General features: G+C 31.3%; 2 protein-coding genes across 2 annotated transcripts; one reads left to right on the top strand and one right to left on the bottom strand.

Moving 5' to 3' along the window:
- The first annotated feature begins 1757 nt into the window (after nucleotides 1-1757).
- Nucleotides 1758-6110, top strand: LOC107408650 (dihydropyrimidine dehydrogenase (NADP(+)), chloroplastic). Its single transcript, XM_016016059.4, has 7 exons — nucleotides 1758-2221; nucleotides 2844-3107; nucleotides 3194-3364; nucleotides 4333-4445; nucleotides 4532-4718; nucleotides 5380-5489; nucleotides 5595-6110. Exons 1-7 carry the CDS (start codon nucleotides 1949-1951, stop codon nucleotides 5749-5751), a joined length of 1275 nt encoding a protein of 424 aa, XP_015871545.1. The 5' UTR covers nucleotides 1758-1948; the 3' UTR covers nucleotides 5752-6110.
- Nucleotides 5828-9789, bottom strand: LOC125422439 (homeobox protein knotted-1-like 1). The gene is made up of 4 exons (XM_048474138.2): nucleotides 9485-9789; nucleotides 8766-8876; nucleotides 7789-7932; nucleotides 5828-6883 (listed from the first exon to the last, which is right to left on the bottom strand). Exons 1-4 carry the CDS (start codon nucleotides 9614-9616, stop codon nucleotides 6845-6847), a joined length of 426 nt encoding a protein of 141 aa, XP_048330095.2. The 5' UTR covers nucleotides 9617-9789; the 3' UTR covers nucleotides 5828-6844.
- Between the last annotated feature and the right edge of the window lie 7451 nt (nucleotides 9790-17240).

Genomic DNA, 17240 nt, shown 5'->3' with positions numbered 1-17240 from the left:
AGGGCATGAAATGCTAGATTCATTGGATTTCCAATTTTTGTCATTTTATTGTATATAACTTTCTAAACCATAAAATCTGTACTTCCTATATTAATCCCAACTTTTCACTTTTATAATTTTTATATCATATATATTATTAATTTTTCCTTTTAAACCTTTTTTTAGTTAAACTAAACATTTTTAAAGAACACTTTCCTTTACAAAATAACAATGCCAATAATAGTATATATAAAAAGATAAATTAGAGAATAGCAAGCAGTATAATATTATACTTTCTTATTAATAGTTTATGGATCATTTTTTAAAACTTTTCAATTTCTCAGTTAATGTTTTTGTAAATTGTGAAAAAAATTAATAATCACTTGGAAGAAAATTTAACCAACAACATAAAATGTATTTGCATTACATTTTTTTCTACAACCTATGCATAATATATATTGTATCTAATAAAAAAATGTAATTATTTTTTCGGTAAAAAAATAGCTATGTTTTTACTTATTTATAAATTTAGGGTATAATTCTCGTGAATATAATATCGTAGCATTGATATAGCGCATGATATATCATATTTTTCTATTTTTTTAATGAAGCTAATTATAAAAATTAATTACTTGATATATATATATATATATATATATATATATTGTTGGAATTATTTTAATGAGAAAAAAAAAAAAAAACAACTTTTCATTATATTATGTTATCTTATTAATCATTTATTTTAGATTGTTAGATAATTTGATTTTCATTTTCTGACTTGTTGTAATATTTCTTTTGAAAAATAATAATAATTTCACATGTTTTTGTTTCTGTTTTTACTTGTTGATTTAATGGAACATTTGTTCATCACATGTATTTGATTTAAAAGAAAAAGGAGATTATACAGAAAATAGAAAATTAGTATTTAAAAATTTTAAAATACAAATCCTATTTAGTTGAGGGATATATATGAAAGGGGAAAAAATATAAAACAGATCAATTTTACCTTTTATACTTAAGGATAAGACTGAAATTGTCAAAAAGTAGGCATTAAAAGGCCGTTGCTACAAGCTTTTATTGAGTGGCAAAAACGCCACCCAAAATGATTTTAATTTAACATTATTGTCTCAAATCAAAATCAACATATTATAAGTCAACAGCAAGGCCTCAGGAGCAATAAATTATGTTTTTGGTTCTATTTTTTTTTTTTTCAAAAATATCTAAATCTTATCCAATTCAAAATTTTAAATGGATTACATTGATGACCGCAATTATCTTTAATTAATATCATTATCGGTTATAACCTTGCTTCTCCAATTTAATATATGTTAAAAAAAGAGAAAAAAAATAATAAAAAATATTTGTCTAAAATTTAAAGTAATGATAAAAATTTACTAATTCACTTTAAACCTTTCATGCTTTATTTAGTAAAAATAAAATAAAAAATAAAAAATTCAATCTTTCGATTTTGGAAAAAAGAGTTGATTTTGACTTTTTCTCTCAAAATTTTTTGTTTTATATTGATGATTTTGACTTTTATAATAAGAAAACTTCCCAGTTTTACAGTCAGCCAAAAATTCTGAATTTTCACGTCTGGATTGGGACCAGTTGTATTCTGCCATGTGGGAATTGGGTCCCACTGACGTCCAACGTCGCAGTACGTTATTGGTGCCAGCCCAATCGTGAAATATCACGAGTCGGGCCGACAGCAGTGAGTATTCTCTCGACGGAATCCACGTCATCTTTTCTGTCTAATCCATGTGAAGATCACTCTGTTTTGAGTAAAATATTCAAAAACTTCCAGCTGCTAAATCAATCAAACACTAACAGACGCAAAGGATTCCTCTAAATCCACGTTCCATACAACTCTTCCAACCAATCCTTTGAATATTATAACTCAGATTCAATTATTATCATCGCCTTCTTCTTCTACTTTCTGAGATTTGCAGAGTATTGCAAAGCTTGATCCATGGCGACTCTCAGTTTCAGTACCCAGATCAAAGGCAAGAACCCAGTTCTTGAATTTGCCAGGAATCTTCCTCAGAAGAGTATGGCTCGGTCTTCGAGAGTTGGGTTCAGGGTATTTGCTTCTGAGACCCAAGTAGAACCTGATCTTAGTGTCACTGTTAATGGGTTGCACATGCCTAACCCGTTTGTCATCGGGTCGGGTCCACCTGGGACTAACTATACGGTTATGAAAAGGGCTTTTGATGAAGGGTGGGGTGCTGTGATTGCCAAAACTGTAAGTTGATTCTTTATTTTTATAGTGTTTGATTGATGAGGAAATGTAGAAAAACACATGAAGAAATTTCGAGTTTTTTATTTTTTATTGTTCTGATGAAATGAAACATAATACTTTAGCTTCCTGTTTAGATGTTAAATTCCACTTTCCTAGTTTAACATAGTTAGACAATAGAATTGTTTGGACCTGATGGAAAATTTGTAGGCGCTGTAGTAGGAATTAGATTCTCAAATCCGGGCACAATTATCTTTCCTCTTTCTAGGTTAATGAGATGTTGGATCCAGACATTTTTTGTTGTCGAATTAGTAGACCCACTCTGGCAAAGGTCTCATGGCTGAATCAAGAATAGTCAAGTGCCCAAGCGCAGACTCCTAGTATTTGATAATTACTTGCTACCCTGGGTTTCCACATTCTTAGAATTGATATGTATATATATAGTTGGACTTACTTCTTAATCGTTTTAGCTTTTGGGTTCCTATTAACTTACATTCTCTTTGTTGAAAAATGTGTCAATGTCTCGATCTTTACTTTCGGTAGTATTTTTCTTGCACAGAACATCAGCTTTAACTGTTGTTTTGATGTGAAAGTTCATGCATTTGATCTTAATTCATTATTTTGATAGGTTTCGTTAGATGCAGATAAAGTTATAAATGTCACTCCTCGATATGCTCGGTTACGAGCAGGTGCCAATGGCTCCGCCAAAGGACAAATTATTGGGTGGGAGAACATAGAACTAATTAGTGATCGTCCTCTGGAGACTATGCTAAATGAATTTAAACAATTAAAAAAAGAGTATCCGGATAGGATTTTAATTGCTTCAATTATGGAGGAATATAATAAAGCTGCATGGGAGGAACTTATTGATCGGGTTGAGCAAACTGGAGTTGTAAGTTATTGTTATTCTTTCTACCTAAACAAATATTCATTCAACTAAGAATTCCTTTCATCTGACATTTCTGATGTTTTCTTTAGGATGCCCTAGAAATCAATTTCTCATGCCCTCATGGTATGCCAGAGCGCAAGATGGGTGCTGCAGTTGGTCAAGATTGTGCACTTTTGGAAGAAGTTTGTGGATGGATCAATGCAAAAGCTACAATTCCTGTTTGGGCAAAGATGACTCCTAACATCACTGACATCACTCAGGTAATAATTTCCTTCTTGTTCTTCTGGATTATCATGTAAATCTTGAAATCCCTGTTCAACTTCCTTTTTGTGTTGTCCAGGTTATATGATTTATAAAATAAATGTGAAAAACTCTTGTTTGGCCACCAAATCTGATACATGCATTGCATTGAGTACAATGTAGCTACCTATTTGTCTAGGTTTTTTATTGTTGCAATTGACGAGACCATTTATGCATGATTACTGTTTAATGAAGTACAATATATTACATTTATTTTTTTAAGTTTTTTATTTTTTTATGTGAAGATGGAAATCTGATTAGTAAAGTCTGGCATATGGGGTAATTTTCCTGAGGCATAATCTAGGAGAGTAAGTATCAGTGTAACGTGGAACTTTTATTGTGTTAAAAGAAAATGAAAACTCAGCCGATCGAAGTGCTAATAGAGCTTCTCTATTTAATTTTCCAAATTTCGTCAAGCATGGTCAATTATTCATTACACTCTTCGTTATATGTGAATATGAAAACATAATCTAGGAGAGTAAGTGTCAATGCGATGAGGAACTTTTATCAAGTTAAACGAAAATGAAAACTCAGCCGATTGAAGTGCTAATAGAGCTTCTCCATTAAATTTTGAAATTTCATTCGGTTGATTTAATCAAGCATGGTCAATTATTCATTTTAAACTATCTGTTATCTAAGGCTACTTTCTAGCAATTTATATCTTAATGCTTCAATGGTATTTATTTATTTGTTTATCAATGAGTATTTTGTAAACACGGGAAGAAGCATAATTTCTGAAGATTCTCCTCATCCTTATATTGAGAATGGAACAACATAAGTGAACATAAAATTTATTTGTTTTTTATTGGGTTTGTGTGTTGTTGTTACCTTAAAATTTATATCCTTTCTATCATAGGTGCTTGTTACCATTGTTACATGTGATTATTTGATTGAATTTCTCACATACCAGTCATCCCCTATTATATAGCCTGCTAGGGTGGCTCTAAGCTCAGGATGCGAAGGGATAGCAGCTATTAACACAATCATGAGTGTAATGGGAATCAATCTTCAAAGCTTGCGACCTGAGCCTTGTGTAGAGGGGTCTGCTTTTGAACCAATACATATGATGTTTTCTTTGTCCATTTCTTGCATCACTGAAAGGCTCATATGATATAACTTTCTGTCAGGTACTCAACTCCTGGTGGCTATTCGTCCAAGGCAGTCCATCCTATTGCACTTGCAAAAGTTATGAGTATCGCAAAAATGATGAAGTCAGAGTTTGGTGACAAGGACTATTCACTTTCAGGCATTGGGGGTGTTGAGACAGGTGGTGATGCTGCGGAATTTATCCTTCTTGGAGCAAATACAGTTCAGGTAGGACAAAAAACAAATTGATGTCTATTTTGTATTATAAATGATTTGATTTCGTTATGACCATGGCTTTGAAGTATAAAATCATAGCAATGTAGGAACAGAGGGATTTATCGGCTTTGAGTTAATGGTGATAGTTTATATGTTTTCGCCATCATTTTATCTCAATACTTTTCTTTAGATATTAATATTACTTCTGATCATCAATGAGTCGCCAAGATATGGAATGAGGCCAAATAGACAACCTAGGCTCTAACCGAGTTGCTATCCAATCTTGAAAGTTTAAAATACTAGGAAGTGGCTATGACTTGTATATCTTAGTCACCACAATATACACACTAAACACATAAGCAATGATTGAAAACCTTTGTAAAGGTAAAAATGTATTCTTGAGATGTTATTGTACCTCTTGTTGCTTATGATGATACTTCATATTGAATAACAAGTAAATTTACCGACTATCAAATAGCATGTGGAATAGGATCTGCCGTGGTTTGAAGTTCTGAATCACTATGCTGGTGACTGTCTTTAGGCTTTGAGTATTTTGTTTTTTAGGAAGGAATTTTAGAGATATTTTTTGGCATCATAATTTAGTTAAATAGGAAGGTTGAAAAATTATTCATGCTATACCAACCTGTGTCTGACGCCATTGAGTATATTGCAGGTCTGTACTGGGGTTATGATGCAGGGGTATGGCTTGGTTAAGAAACTTTGTGATGAGATGAAGGATTTTATGAAATCGCATAATTTTTCATCAATAGAAGATTTTAGAGGGTATGCCACTCTCTTTAAGTATACATCTTTTAAGTATATAAAATGAACTAAGAATTTCTGACATGATAACTTGTGCATCTTTTTGCTTTTTGGGGGATTTTCCAGGGCTTCTCTTCAGTATTTTACAACTCACACTGACTTGGTAAAAAGGCAGCAAGAAGCCATTCAACAGAGGAAAGCAATCCGGAAAGGATTGCAGTCAGACAAAGATTGGACTGGAGATGGTTTTGTCAAAGAGACTGAGAGCATGGTTTCTAACTAAATAATACATATCATTTGTAAGCATCTCCCTTGTACAATTCCAAATAAAAGGATCTCCATCTTTTACTGGTTGTGGGTTCAAAAAAAAAAAAAAAAAAAAAAAAAAAGGGTTCTTTTAAGTTGAAAAAGGAACTACATTGTATGAATATCTTAGTTGATAAGTACCACAGATATTTTCTAATTCACTTAAAGTGAAGTCATGAGGAGCATTCAAATATAATATGCAACTGAATGTTCGATAAGTTAAAAAATACAAAGAAGGAAAATCTGTACTTTGGCTTGCAATATACTTAAAGAATAAATGCCATCGCAAAGACATGTGGTTCTGTGTTTTGGTTCTTTGGTCGATGGGTTTATTTAGATTTTGGCTTCTACTTGCTATGGCACCTCCTATAAAAGTGCACTAACTATATTATATTTTCTACCATAAGGGCTATTGCATTACGTGCTAGTTGGGTTCTACTCGTTTATTCGTTTATTCGTTTATTCTATATATATATATATATATATATGTATGTATGAATCTAATTTGTTGCTTTTTGGTATATGTTATTATATCATATTTTAAGTGTTTTGAAAAATAAAAGTTCTCTTGAAGTTAGATGTGAAAGTAGATTTCTGAATTGGCAGAAAAATAAAGGTTAAAAGGTAAAATTCAATCAGTTCAGTTGGAAAAGGATTGGCCAAAGTAACAATATCAGTTCTAATTAAAGATGTAAAAATATGATTAAATGGATATATGAACAATACTATTAACTGAGTGTTTTTGTTGTTTTTAAGCAAAGAATGGCATGACACTTTGAAATAGATTTCCTCCATTTTAAAGAGGATATATTTGATTTCCATTGGGAATGCAGATGCCATGACATGAGGAAAAAGAGAGCACTTATCTATGCAAATATGGTAAAAGCACAAACTTAGGTTTTTGTAGAGTTTTTAGAGGACCAAATTTATATTTAAAAATTCAAGTCCATGTTTCACATACTCTTGTAGTATAGCTGCAATTAGAGTCATTAACTTGCCGAAGTCATATCCGGTAGCCAATTCTGCTAAACTCTGGTTGCATGAGAGCATTTAACTCTGCATCTTGCTCTTTACCCTTCTCTCTCAAGCCAGTCGTTTCTAGCTTTTACCTGCAGTAAAGTTTAATATTCAAAAGCTAGAATTAATATAAGCATAAAATACTAATAGAAGATCCCTAGTATTCGGTCTGGTATGTGTGTTGGTTTCTGATTTTGCGCATGGAGGTGTCATACTTAGGATAATCTCATTCTGTGTGTGTGTGTAATATGTTGGAAAACTCTTCTCATTTTTGGCCGGTAGTAACTGGCGTTGGAGATGTATTATACTAAGTTTCCTGATATTGGTTAGCATAGTTCGAGTAACATGTTTGTTAAAGAAAAATATAAATGAATGAAAACCCACATTCTACTAATTTAAGCTTTTAAAAGGACTTAAAAAGAAATCCAAAAAAAATGGACCTATATGTGAGGGGAGTATTAAAAAAAAATATAAATAAAATAAAAATATATTTTACATTAATTTAAATTTTTGGAATAAATGGTATTTCAATAATATCGTAATTTAGAAATATCAGAAATACATGCCCCTTCTTCTGCGACCCTTTGGGATTATATTAACGATGAGCCAAAACCATTGATGAGAATGCCTTTTGAAGCCACTGGTAGGGATTTATTTTTCTTGTCCACTAGGTCCAAATAGTATATTAGTTAGAAAGAGGAAAATGGAATTATCTGCAATAAAAAAGTATTCAAGGTTGTACTTTGATTTATATTCAGTCCAAAGACGTTCCAAATAGTATATTAGTTAGAAAGAGGAAAATGGAATTATCTGCAATAAAAAAGTATTCAAGGTTGTACTTTGATTCATATTCAGTCCAAAGACATTTCAAGGTTTTCAAGGTTCCAATTGATAAATTAGATGGCTGAATTCATGTTAAACACTGGTGAACTGTCCAAATAAAAAGGGTGGTTTATAAATTTTAATATATATATATAATTTAGGAGGCAAGCTGTACCAGAAGTGTGGTGGTAGATTCAGCAGGACATGTCTTTGTGAGTTCACTGAGTTGTAAGTGCATGTTGTTGATGAATGCCATCGATTTCTGTTGGGGTTCCTCTATTGCTTCTTTTAGCTTTCCAAGTGCAAAACAATATGCTTCCTGTATGTATATCAGTCAAGAAAATGAAGAAATGAAACTCACATACTTCTAGTGAAAAGCACCATTACACAAGTTAATGGTATTGAAGTTTCTAACAGTTTTACTGCTAGAAGGTCATCGCTCAAATATCAGTCAAGGCTTTGAACGTTGTCTTGAAAAAACAAAAAAAAATAATAATAATAATAATAACAGAAAGAAGACGAGGCAGGCTTTGAACGATCAAAATGAACTTGGTTGTTTTCATTTTTTATTTTATAGATAAATTATGACAACACATATGAAAGAATAAATTAAGATATCCTGACGGTATATCAAAATATATTAAAAGGTTTTTTTTTATAAAAAATATCTTTTTTTCACTAAGAATTTAACATGTCAGAATATTTTATTTTACTCCAAAATTTTCTTTTTATTTACATAATTTTTGGTGTAATTTTACGTACTACTTGATAATAATTGAAACGTGTTTAACTTTAATGTGTCATAGAGTACATGTTGTCTATACTACTAATATTATATATTATTTAATCCCTTTAAAGGGTTTTTTATATAATACGCGCACACACGCTCTCTCTTGAAGCAGAGCTCGATGACAATGAATTACAGTTTCAGATTTGAGCTTTGTGTCATGTTCAGAAACATGCAGGAATATATATATATATATATATATATATAAATCCATTTCTATTCCTACTCATACAAAAAATCCATATACTTAGAGACTACAAATATATAAGTATGTAACCTCAATTAGATAGAATCTAAGATTATCAGGGTGGATGAATTTCCAATCGTGTGGCTGGAAATGAGAGATCTAGAGATTGAGATTTTACCATGAAATGATCCAGCTCTGGTTGTCTAACCGTGGCTATATTGGGATTTGTCTCATGCTGCTTCAGATATGCAGTTTCATTGCTCTGGAACTCATCACTAACCCCACCCACCTGGAAAAAATTAAAGATCAACATCCATGATCACAAGGTATGAATATATCATCCACACATACATATATATATATATATATATATATATATGTATATGTATATTTATATATACATATACATATATATGTATATATATGTATGTATATATAATTTTTCTATCGTGGAGGACATGACGTTGCCTAATGTCTCATTTCATGCAATTCTCGGCCAATAAACATCCATTATAAGATGTGCAATTTCGCCCATCATAACAGGATTATTTATGCATATACATAAATGATAATTGCGACATTTGGGAGTGATAATATTGATTAAGAAAGAGGATTCTGTACATATTATCTTGTGTGTTTTTGGATCTTTGACATGGGATAATAATATTTGATCATATGTTTATGGAAAAGATTAATATAGAAGGAAAGCTAGTAAAGTTTGACTATTCACAAGAGTATTTGGATCTTTGTTGTGAACTCAAATATTTCTAGCTAGTTTTGGATGTAGCATATATATATATATATGTATAATTAGCATAATTTGAATGTGAATGACGAGCAAACTAAGCACATGAGAAATTAATCACACACAGAGAGAGAGAGAGAGAGAGAGAGAACCTTTAAACAGTCCAGATGAGTTTCAAGCAATAACCCATATAAAGGATGATTTGAAATTCTCCTTTTAAGGATCTCATTTTCATCCCCTTCATTTCCCATCTCCTTACCACCGTTAATATTCCTACACTCCATCTCTCTCTCTCTCTCTCTCTCTCTGTGCTATATAGATATAAAAAGATCAGCTAAGAATAAATAATATTCTTCATTGCCATGTTTGGTCACATAGAAAAGCTAGGGAATGTACTACTATTAGGTAATCTGAGACTCAGAGAGAGAGAGAGAGAGAGAGAGAGAGAGAGAGAGAGAGAGAGAGAGAGAGAGAGAGGTTCCCTATTTTTGGAAGTAACCAATGGAATGACCCTTGCATGCATAGAACAATAATCAACAAAGATGGTGGTGGTATTGAGTCAGAAAAATACAGCAATATTGGAAGACTGACCAAAGAGTGGAAAAGTAGGGGAAGTGGTTTTTTTTATTTTATTTTAGCTTTCTTTCAGTGTCTTCTTCTTCCTCTTTTACTGTCTTTTTACATACAAAGAAAGGAACTTGTCAAGGAGAGGTTTTTCTCGAACAATGAGCGCAAGCTTTAATTTCTTTTGTTAGTACACATTGATTTTTGCTATTCAGTCAGTCTTATCTATTTTATTCTTTTATTATCATCTTTTGCAACTTTTCTTTATTCAAGAACACAAAAAATCCAAATTCGAAACTGTTCATAATGGAGACTTTGGTGCCTTGGCCACCTGTACGTACTTTAATCAATAGTTTTTTGTACACATTTGAGGAAAAGAATGTTTCTGCTACTGTTTATTTTCCTCTTTTGATAATGACTTTTCAACCACATCGTATGGAGTTTTGTTTTTCCCGGACATTCCCATCGATATTGTTCCATGTTTCAATTTTACCAAACATATATTAAATAGCTTTAATTAACTGTATTATTAGCATTAATATTTTATCTAACATATATTATATTTTTTTTTAATATAAAAAAGACATATTATAACTTTAATTAACTTTTGACACTAACCATATTGCTAACATTCATAAAAAAAGTGCATACTAAGACGCATTCTAGATTTTGCTGCCGCTTATTTATTTATTTATCTATTTTTTAAATCTATTTTGATCTGGTGCTTTTGAACTGTGGGTGGTTAAGTTTTTGATTTAAGGCAAAATCCAAATTAAGTTGGTTGAAAAGAAAAAAAAAAGAAAAAAAAAAAGAAAGAAAACGGTGTTGGGCTTCATAAAGCCCACCTAATCCAGTCATTGCGATTGATTTGATCAAAACAAACTTGGCTATCAGGCTCAAAAGAAAATCCAGTTTGGACTAGCCCACATGTGTGTAGCGTAATAGACTGGCTCATGTGGCCCAATTTGCTATACCATCCATTTTTTTCAGACATAAAAGAGGCCCCCCCAAAAAAAAAATATATATATATATATATAATTCTTTTGTTTTCTTTTAAAAGTGTACTATTTTTTGCTTTTGTTTTTGTTTCTTTTTTTTTTGTTGGTGTATACTATATGTATACTCTTGTCCAGGGAAACAAATGTCGTCGAGACGGCCGAGAAATCGTCGATACTATCGGTTGTCGTCCATCTCCAATACCGAAAGGGAGGGGCCGGGGGGGGAGGGAGGGGGAAAGTTTCTGTCATGGTTACTGGAGAAATGTCGCCGGAGTCAACGAATATCGCCTGAATCGTCAGGTGTCGACGGGAGTTTCTTTTTTTGGGTGGAAATGGTGGAAAAAAGGTAGAGAAATCGATGGCTTGGCGTAAGTTGTTGGTGGAAATTTCGGGGAGATCTCGGCTAATGTGTGTGCAAGTGTTTGAGATCTAATCTGAAAATGGTCTGTGTGTTGTGTGTTTTTGTGAATGTGATCTATTCTGTATATTTGTGTGTTTGTGTGTTTAGGTCGAGAAAGAGAGGGAGGAAGAAGACGAAGGGAAGAGAGGAAGAACAAGAAAGGATAAGAAAAAATCTTTCTTCTCACGTGGGGGAAAAAGGAAAAAGAAAGAAACATAAAATAAAAAGAAATAAAATAATAAAATAATAATATTATAATATATAAAGGATGATACGTGGCTTGCTTTTTATATAGTAGCATATCAATATAATTTCTTTATATTTTTTATCTTTTTATTTTAGTGTTTAATTTGATTTTATCTACTTAAAAAAAATTAAATGATACTGTTAATTTTTTTATTATGTAATATATAAGATTTTAGTATACATGCTTAATTGGATGAGTATTTTATTATATTTTATTATTATTGTATTCTAATTATTATATTTTTTTATATTATTTTACTATGTTAATTATCTCATATGTTAAAATTTATATTTTAAATTAAAAATTTATAGTTTCTGTAACCTTATCGATATTTCTATCGATATCGACATTTATATCGATATTTCTAAAAGTTCATATCTTTGATATTTTTATCAACATCGATATTTTCTTCACTGCTCTTGTCAAATAAAAAGAATGGTTCCATGCATTAGTTTATTTCCCATTGGTACCTTTTGCCGGAATATATGAGTCAAGGAATGCTAAAAGGAAACACTACCGGCCAAAAAAATAATAATAACAATAATAATAATAAAAAATTGTCACATAATTTTTAGTACATAACAAACCCTTGTCACTACAAGTTACATTTGGATCACAGTCAAATTTTACCACTACATATTATGTTTGGTCATAACTTCTTAGAAAATCTAGATTAAAACAGGTTGTTTTTTTGGCTGAATAGATTAAAACAAGTTGTTAAGGTAGATTTTGTCACTTAAAATGTACAAAATTCATCCAAAATTTTTGCTTCTCAGATTTTCATCGCAATAAGTCACAATAATTTTATCAAACTTTTAGTCACCCAATTTGTCGTGACTATAATGGTTTTTGGTAGGAAACTATGGCCCAACTATAAATGAAATGTTAAGAGTGATAACAAAACAGAATCGGAAATTTAGCCCATTGCCTTTGGAGGGCTTAACGAAATATATCCATACTCTCTCAAATCTTTTTTATTTATCCATCCATATCTATTTTGTCCCTAATAAAAATTCAAAATGACTTAGATGTCCTTTTTTCTTCCTTCAAGAAACCCACGCTGCAGTCCCATGTCCCTGCACTCTTTCTTCTTCCTTCTTCCCTGCACTCAAGACCATCAAAGAGATCTGTCTTGGTGGAACGGCTGCATGGAAATGAGAACATTTTACAAAACTATCGAATACCAATAGCAAAGGGTGTAGCTTTTTCTTTTTTTATTTATCTTGGAGACCAGAAGATAAGCAACAACATTTTTCTTTTTCTTTTTTCGTTTGTTTGTTCTGGAGAACATTTTTTTTTTTCTTTTCTTTTTGTACTGGAAAATTCGAGTGAAAAACATAAGAAAATAAATAAATAAAAACCATTGGGTTTTTTTTTTTTTTTTTTTTTAACTTATTACGCCCACCGATTCCTTTTAAACTTCAGTTGCAATGAATAATGACCCGATCCACAACATTAAAAGCCAAATAGGATAAACTGAACCGAATGAGAGATGGAGCAACAACTGGGATACAACAATGTAAAGGCTGACATTGCTCGTTGACCCCATTAATCAGATGGATGTAATGAAGGGTTATTCATGACCCTAGATCATGGAACAATTACAATTATATATACAAATATAATTTATACTCAGTCATGTAGATTTGGGTTCCTTTCGAACAGTTCCTGTCACCACAGTTTTGCTTTTACTTTCGGCTGTGGATTTTTTGCTTTGCAATTTGATTTTTGGCCTTTATAATTTGAGTCATTTCAAGGAAGGAGGCCAGTTGATCTGATTACTAGTTTTTCCCCATGTCCGTCATCACATTATTTTCGTTTTATATTTTATTATGAATCGATGGGTTGTTGCAAGTTGTTTTCCGAAAACAAAAAAACAAAGAGAAGAAAAGAGAATAATTGCTGAGCCTCGGATGCTTCCTCCACTCATCCCTCCTCCCGAAGGACTCTCCCCGATCATCTCAGGCGGCTTGGCCATTATCCCTCACTTTCTCTTTCTCCTTTCTTCATACTCCGTTAAGGGAAAAAATTGAATAGCTTTCCATTTTAATTTTTTCTTTTCGTATTTGAAAAAGGATAATTTGGAAATATTAAAAAATAAGAGGGTAAAATAAAACAAATTAAAACAACGTGGGTAGGTTTCATTAAGACCCTGAAACAGGAGTATTGGGCCACATTCTCCGAAACAGAATAGAGCATGACCCATAAGCTAAGAAACAAGTTGAGAAGAGGTTAAGCAGTTGCTGCCTAGCTATTAAAATCTTGTCCCATGTTAGGTTTTGTAGATGACAGACAAATGCATGTGAGATTGTACCCTCAGACCACCAACCATGTCGGGGGTTCGTTATGCAACTATATATATATATACATATATGTATGGATAGATAGATATGATTTTACTCATTGATAAAAGTTTTGCAACCAAGAAGCACTACATCATTGAGAGTACGGAGAAAATATGAGAAAAATCGCAAGATTTAGAAATAAAATAAAGCTAAACTGCTTTTGGCTGCAAGTGCTATTCTTTTTTATGAGCTACGAAACCAAATTTGTAATGCAAAGCTATACACATATATGCTTACCTGAAGACAATGCTATGGACCACATTGCTTTTGTGTTGGTTTAATATTCCAAATGAGTTAAGCTCATAATAATAAGGGTGATCGTGCATGGCCACCATTGATTTTCCAGTCTCTTTACATATACATATATATATATATATATATAATCTTGGTTTGCTTGCACTCAATGGTAGCAAATTACATATTTATTACTTTAATTGTTATAATTTTCATATATTGCTTTTTTCCAATGATTGGATATATATATATATATATATATATAATATTCCAATTCCAAATTTGTATATTGAGTAAATCAATATTATATCAAACTTAATATATAAATATCTATATAAGTGGAAGTCTCAGACTAACTTTGTTTTTTTTTTTTTCCCCTGATTTTAATTAGAGTTCATGATGAAGTATTAATCCCTCCAAATTTTGATAGATTATAGATGCTTTTCCACTCCGTTTAATTAATTTTAATTTTTTGTTTTGTTTTTGTTTGAGTTTGATAGGCTAGGTGGAGATGCATGATCAAATATCTATATCAAATCTTGAGCCCTGCAATACATCTTCATGTCTCCCCAATATATCATCATTCTTACAGTACAGTCCAGTCTGATCTTTCATTACTGCCTTTATCTAACAACACCAAGGTTTATTCCACCTTCTTCTGCCTGTTGGTTGGAAAAGATCTATAGCTGACATATATATATATATATATATATGTGTGTGTGTGTGTGTGTGTGTGTGTACGTGCGCGAATAGGAATTCTTATATAAATACTTTTCTTGTTATCCACTAGATTGTTTAAAAAATTGAGAGTTAAAAATATATTTAGAGTATATACGAGTTTATAGAAGGATCATTTTGTGCTCTTAAAGTTTTAATTTTTCATTAGACTTATATAGTGTCGAATTATATTTTAGGATATCAACTTTTGAAATAGTTCAATAGCTAATAATAAAGGTTTTAATAGGAGAATAACTCTAAGATCTATGAGCTCTGAAGAATACAAAGTAAGAAGAGGCAAGGCCAATAAATAATGTTACATTGTTTGAGAAAGAGTTGGTTAAGTGATATACATGTGTGGACTTTTCTCTCACTGGTATAAAATCTTTTGGTCAAGCTAGTGAGGCTTGGACCAAAATAAAACCATATGGGTTGAGTGCAAAACGAGTAATATTGTATTAGTGAAGTTGGATCGCAAATCCAAGCCTCGAAGGATGCAAGGTAAGAAAGGCCATTAGACCCGAAGAAAGGTGGATTGTAAGACTTGTGTACCTTTAAGGATGCAAGGCAAAAATAGACAAAACCAATGAATAATTCCATATCACTCAAGAAGGAACTACTTTTGAGTTGGTGAAGCCAAGTCGTGGATCTAGTTTAAGCCTTAAATTATGCAAGGCAAGAAGAGTGATCATTAGATTCTAAGGAAGGTGGATTGTAAAATCTATGAGTCTTGAATGATATAAGGCAAGGAAAAGGGAAAATTAGTGAACAATTCTAGGAGAAGAAGTTGGTCAGGCATAAATGGACAAAATCAGTGCATAGTTCCAGGCAAAACTAGTGAACAATCTCATACTGCTTAAAAATAGTACAATCTCATATCTCTCATAAGGGAGTTGGTATGTATATGTGGACATTTCTCTTAACAGTATAAGCTTTTTTGGGTAAGTTAGTGAGTCTTGGGCCAAAACAAAGTTCAACAGGCTGGATTTAAAGCGGATAATATCATATTGATGAACAAACTTGTAAATTATCACACATTGTTTGAAAATGAGTTGGTTAAATAGTATATAGTTGGTGACAAGGTATTTTTAAATAGTATATAATCCTCTTACTTAGTATGAGGCCTTTTGGACAAACAAGAGGAGTTTGGATCAAAACAAAGCCTTGCGAACAGGGTTTATAAGCAAATAATATTATAATTGTGAATCGGTATAGAGTTACGATCTTTTGAATATATGATGTTTATAATATAAAATGAGAATGTGCAGAAATATTAAACATAAAACCCGATTGGCACTTGAAATATCTGTATGCTCTTACAGATTACTCCATATTAGAATGAACTATCTCCCTCTTTATTTTAGAAGAAATGTTGATATTTTAAATGTTATTGGTGATACCTTATCAAATACTTTAAAAGTAAAAATTTAATTTGACAAATGGCTCTTACCACATATAATGCTATTTCATTTTTCACTCTATAGATGTATTTACTTATCTAATGACTTGTTTCTTGGTGTGATTGCTACACCAATTTTAAAAGTGTATATATATATTTATGTAGTGTCTTGTTAGGAATATTTAATTTAGTTTACTCTAGAATGCATATATAGTAAATGTTTATAAGTTGATTAACTTATTATTTGTTATTTAAATTTAAATTTAACATTTTAAAATTGGATGCAGTAATTCTTTAACACTTGGCCCACAAAAATTATTAATTTAGTAAAATGAAGAATTTTTAACTAAAGAATTCTTATATATATATATATATATTGGACATTTTTGAAATTACTGTCAAGTAAACATTCGAGGTTTTCAAAATGGGTACCACGTTCTCTCTTCCATCACCTCCGAGTACATTCCCATCAATTTCTTTCTCTTCTCTTGTTTTTACAGAGAACATAAGTAGAAGAAAAGGAGGGTTAACGCTTTAATGGAAGCTAATAAGCCTTCAATCTTCTAAACAGTTTGCACAGAAAGAAAGAGAGAGAGTTGTCGGGTTGTTTTACTTTTTTTTAGTTTTATTTTTAATATTATTATTATTATTTTTTTGGCTCAGGTAACTCCACATGTCAAAGGGTTTTGATTGATAGAGCTTAGCTTGTGACGTGTCCCCACTCATCCACATACCAACTAGTATTATTTTTGTTTAGAAAATATAAAATACCTTTTCAGTGACATTGATTCAAATTTAAATTAATAGCTTTCTTTGCGTTTGTTTTGCTTTGATGCATCAGTGGGTTCTTCTTAAATTTTTATTTTTTTATTTTTTAATCTTTTAGAACTAAAAGATTCTTTTAATTTAAGGAAAGTAACAATTATTTAAATCAACATTTTTTTAAGTGAAACTATTTGAGAATATTATATATTTTAATATTATTTGTTAAATTTTATATATTT

Source organism: Ziziphus jujuba, chromosome 2 (genome assembly GCF_031755915.1).
Source record: "Ziziphus jujuba cultivar Dongzao chromosome 2, ASM3175591v1".
Taxonomy (NCBI): domain Eukaryota; kingdom Viridiplantae; phylum Streptophyta; class Magnoliopsida; order Rosales; family Rhamnaceae; genus Ziziphus; species Ziziphus jujuba.
Note: the sequence above shows the minus strand (reverse complement) of the source record. Positions and strands in the feature narration are given on the sequence as shown.

Coding starts and splice junctions, on each gene's coding strand:
- LOC107408650 (XM_016016059.4), top strand. CDS start 1,949: ATGGCGACTCTCAGTTTCAGTACCCAGATCAAAGGCAAGAACCCAGTT. Junction 2,222..2,843: donor GTGCTGTGATTGCCAAAACT/GTAAGTTGATTC, acceptor TTATTTTGATAG/GTTTCGTTAGATGCAGATAA. Junction 4,719..5,379: donor TTGGAGCAAATACAGTTCAG/GTAGGACAAAAA, acceptor AGTATATTGCAG/GTCTGTACTGGGGTTATGAT.
- LOC125422439 (XM_048474138.2), bottom strand. CDS start 9,616: ATGGAGTGTAGGAATATTAACGGTGGTAAGGAGATGGGAAATGAAGGG. Junction 7,933..8,765: donor CAGAGCTGGATCATTTCATG/GTAAAATCTCAA, acceptor ATATACATACAG/GAAGCATATTGTTTTGCACT. Junction 6,884..7,788: donor AATCTACCACCACACTTCTG/GTACAGCTTGCC, acceptor ACTTTACTGCAG/GTAAAAGCTAGAAACGACTG.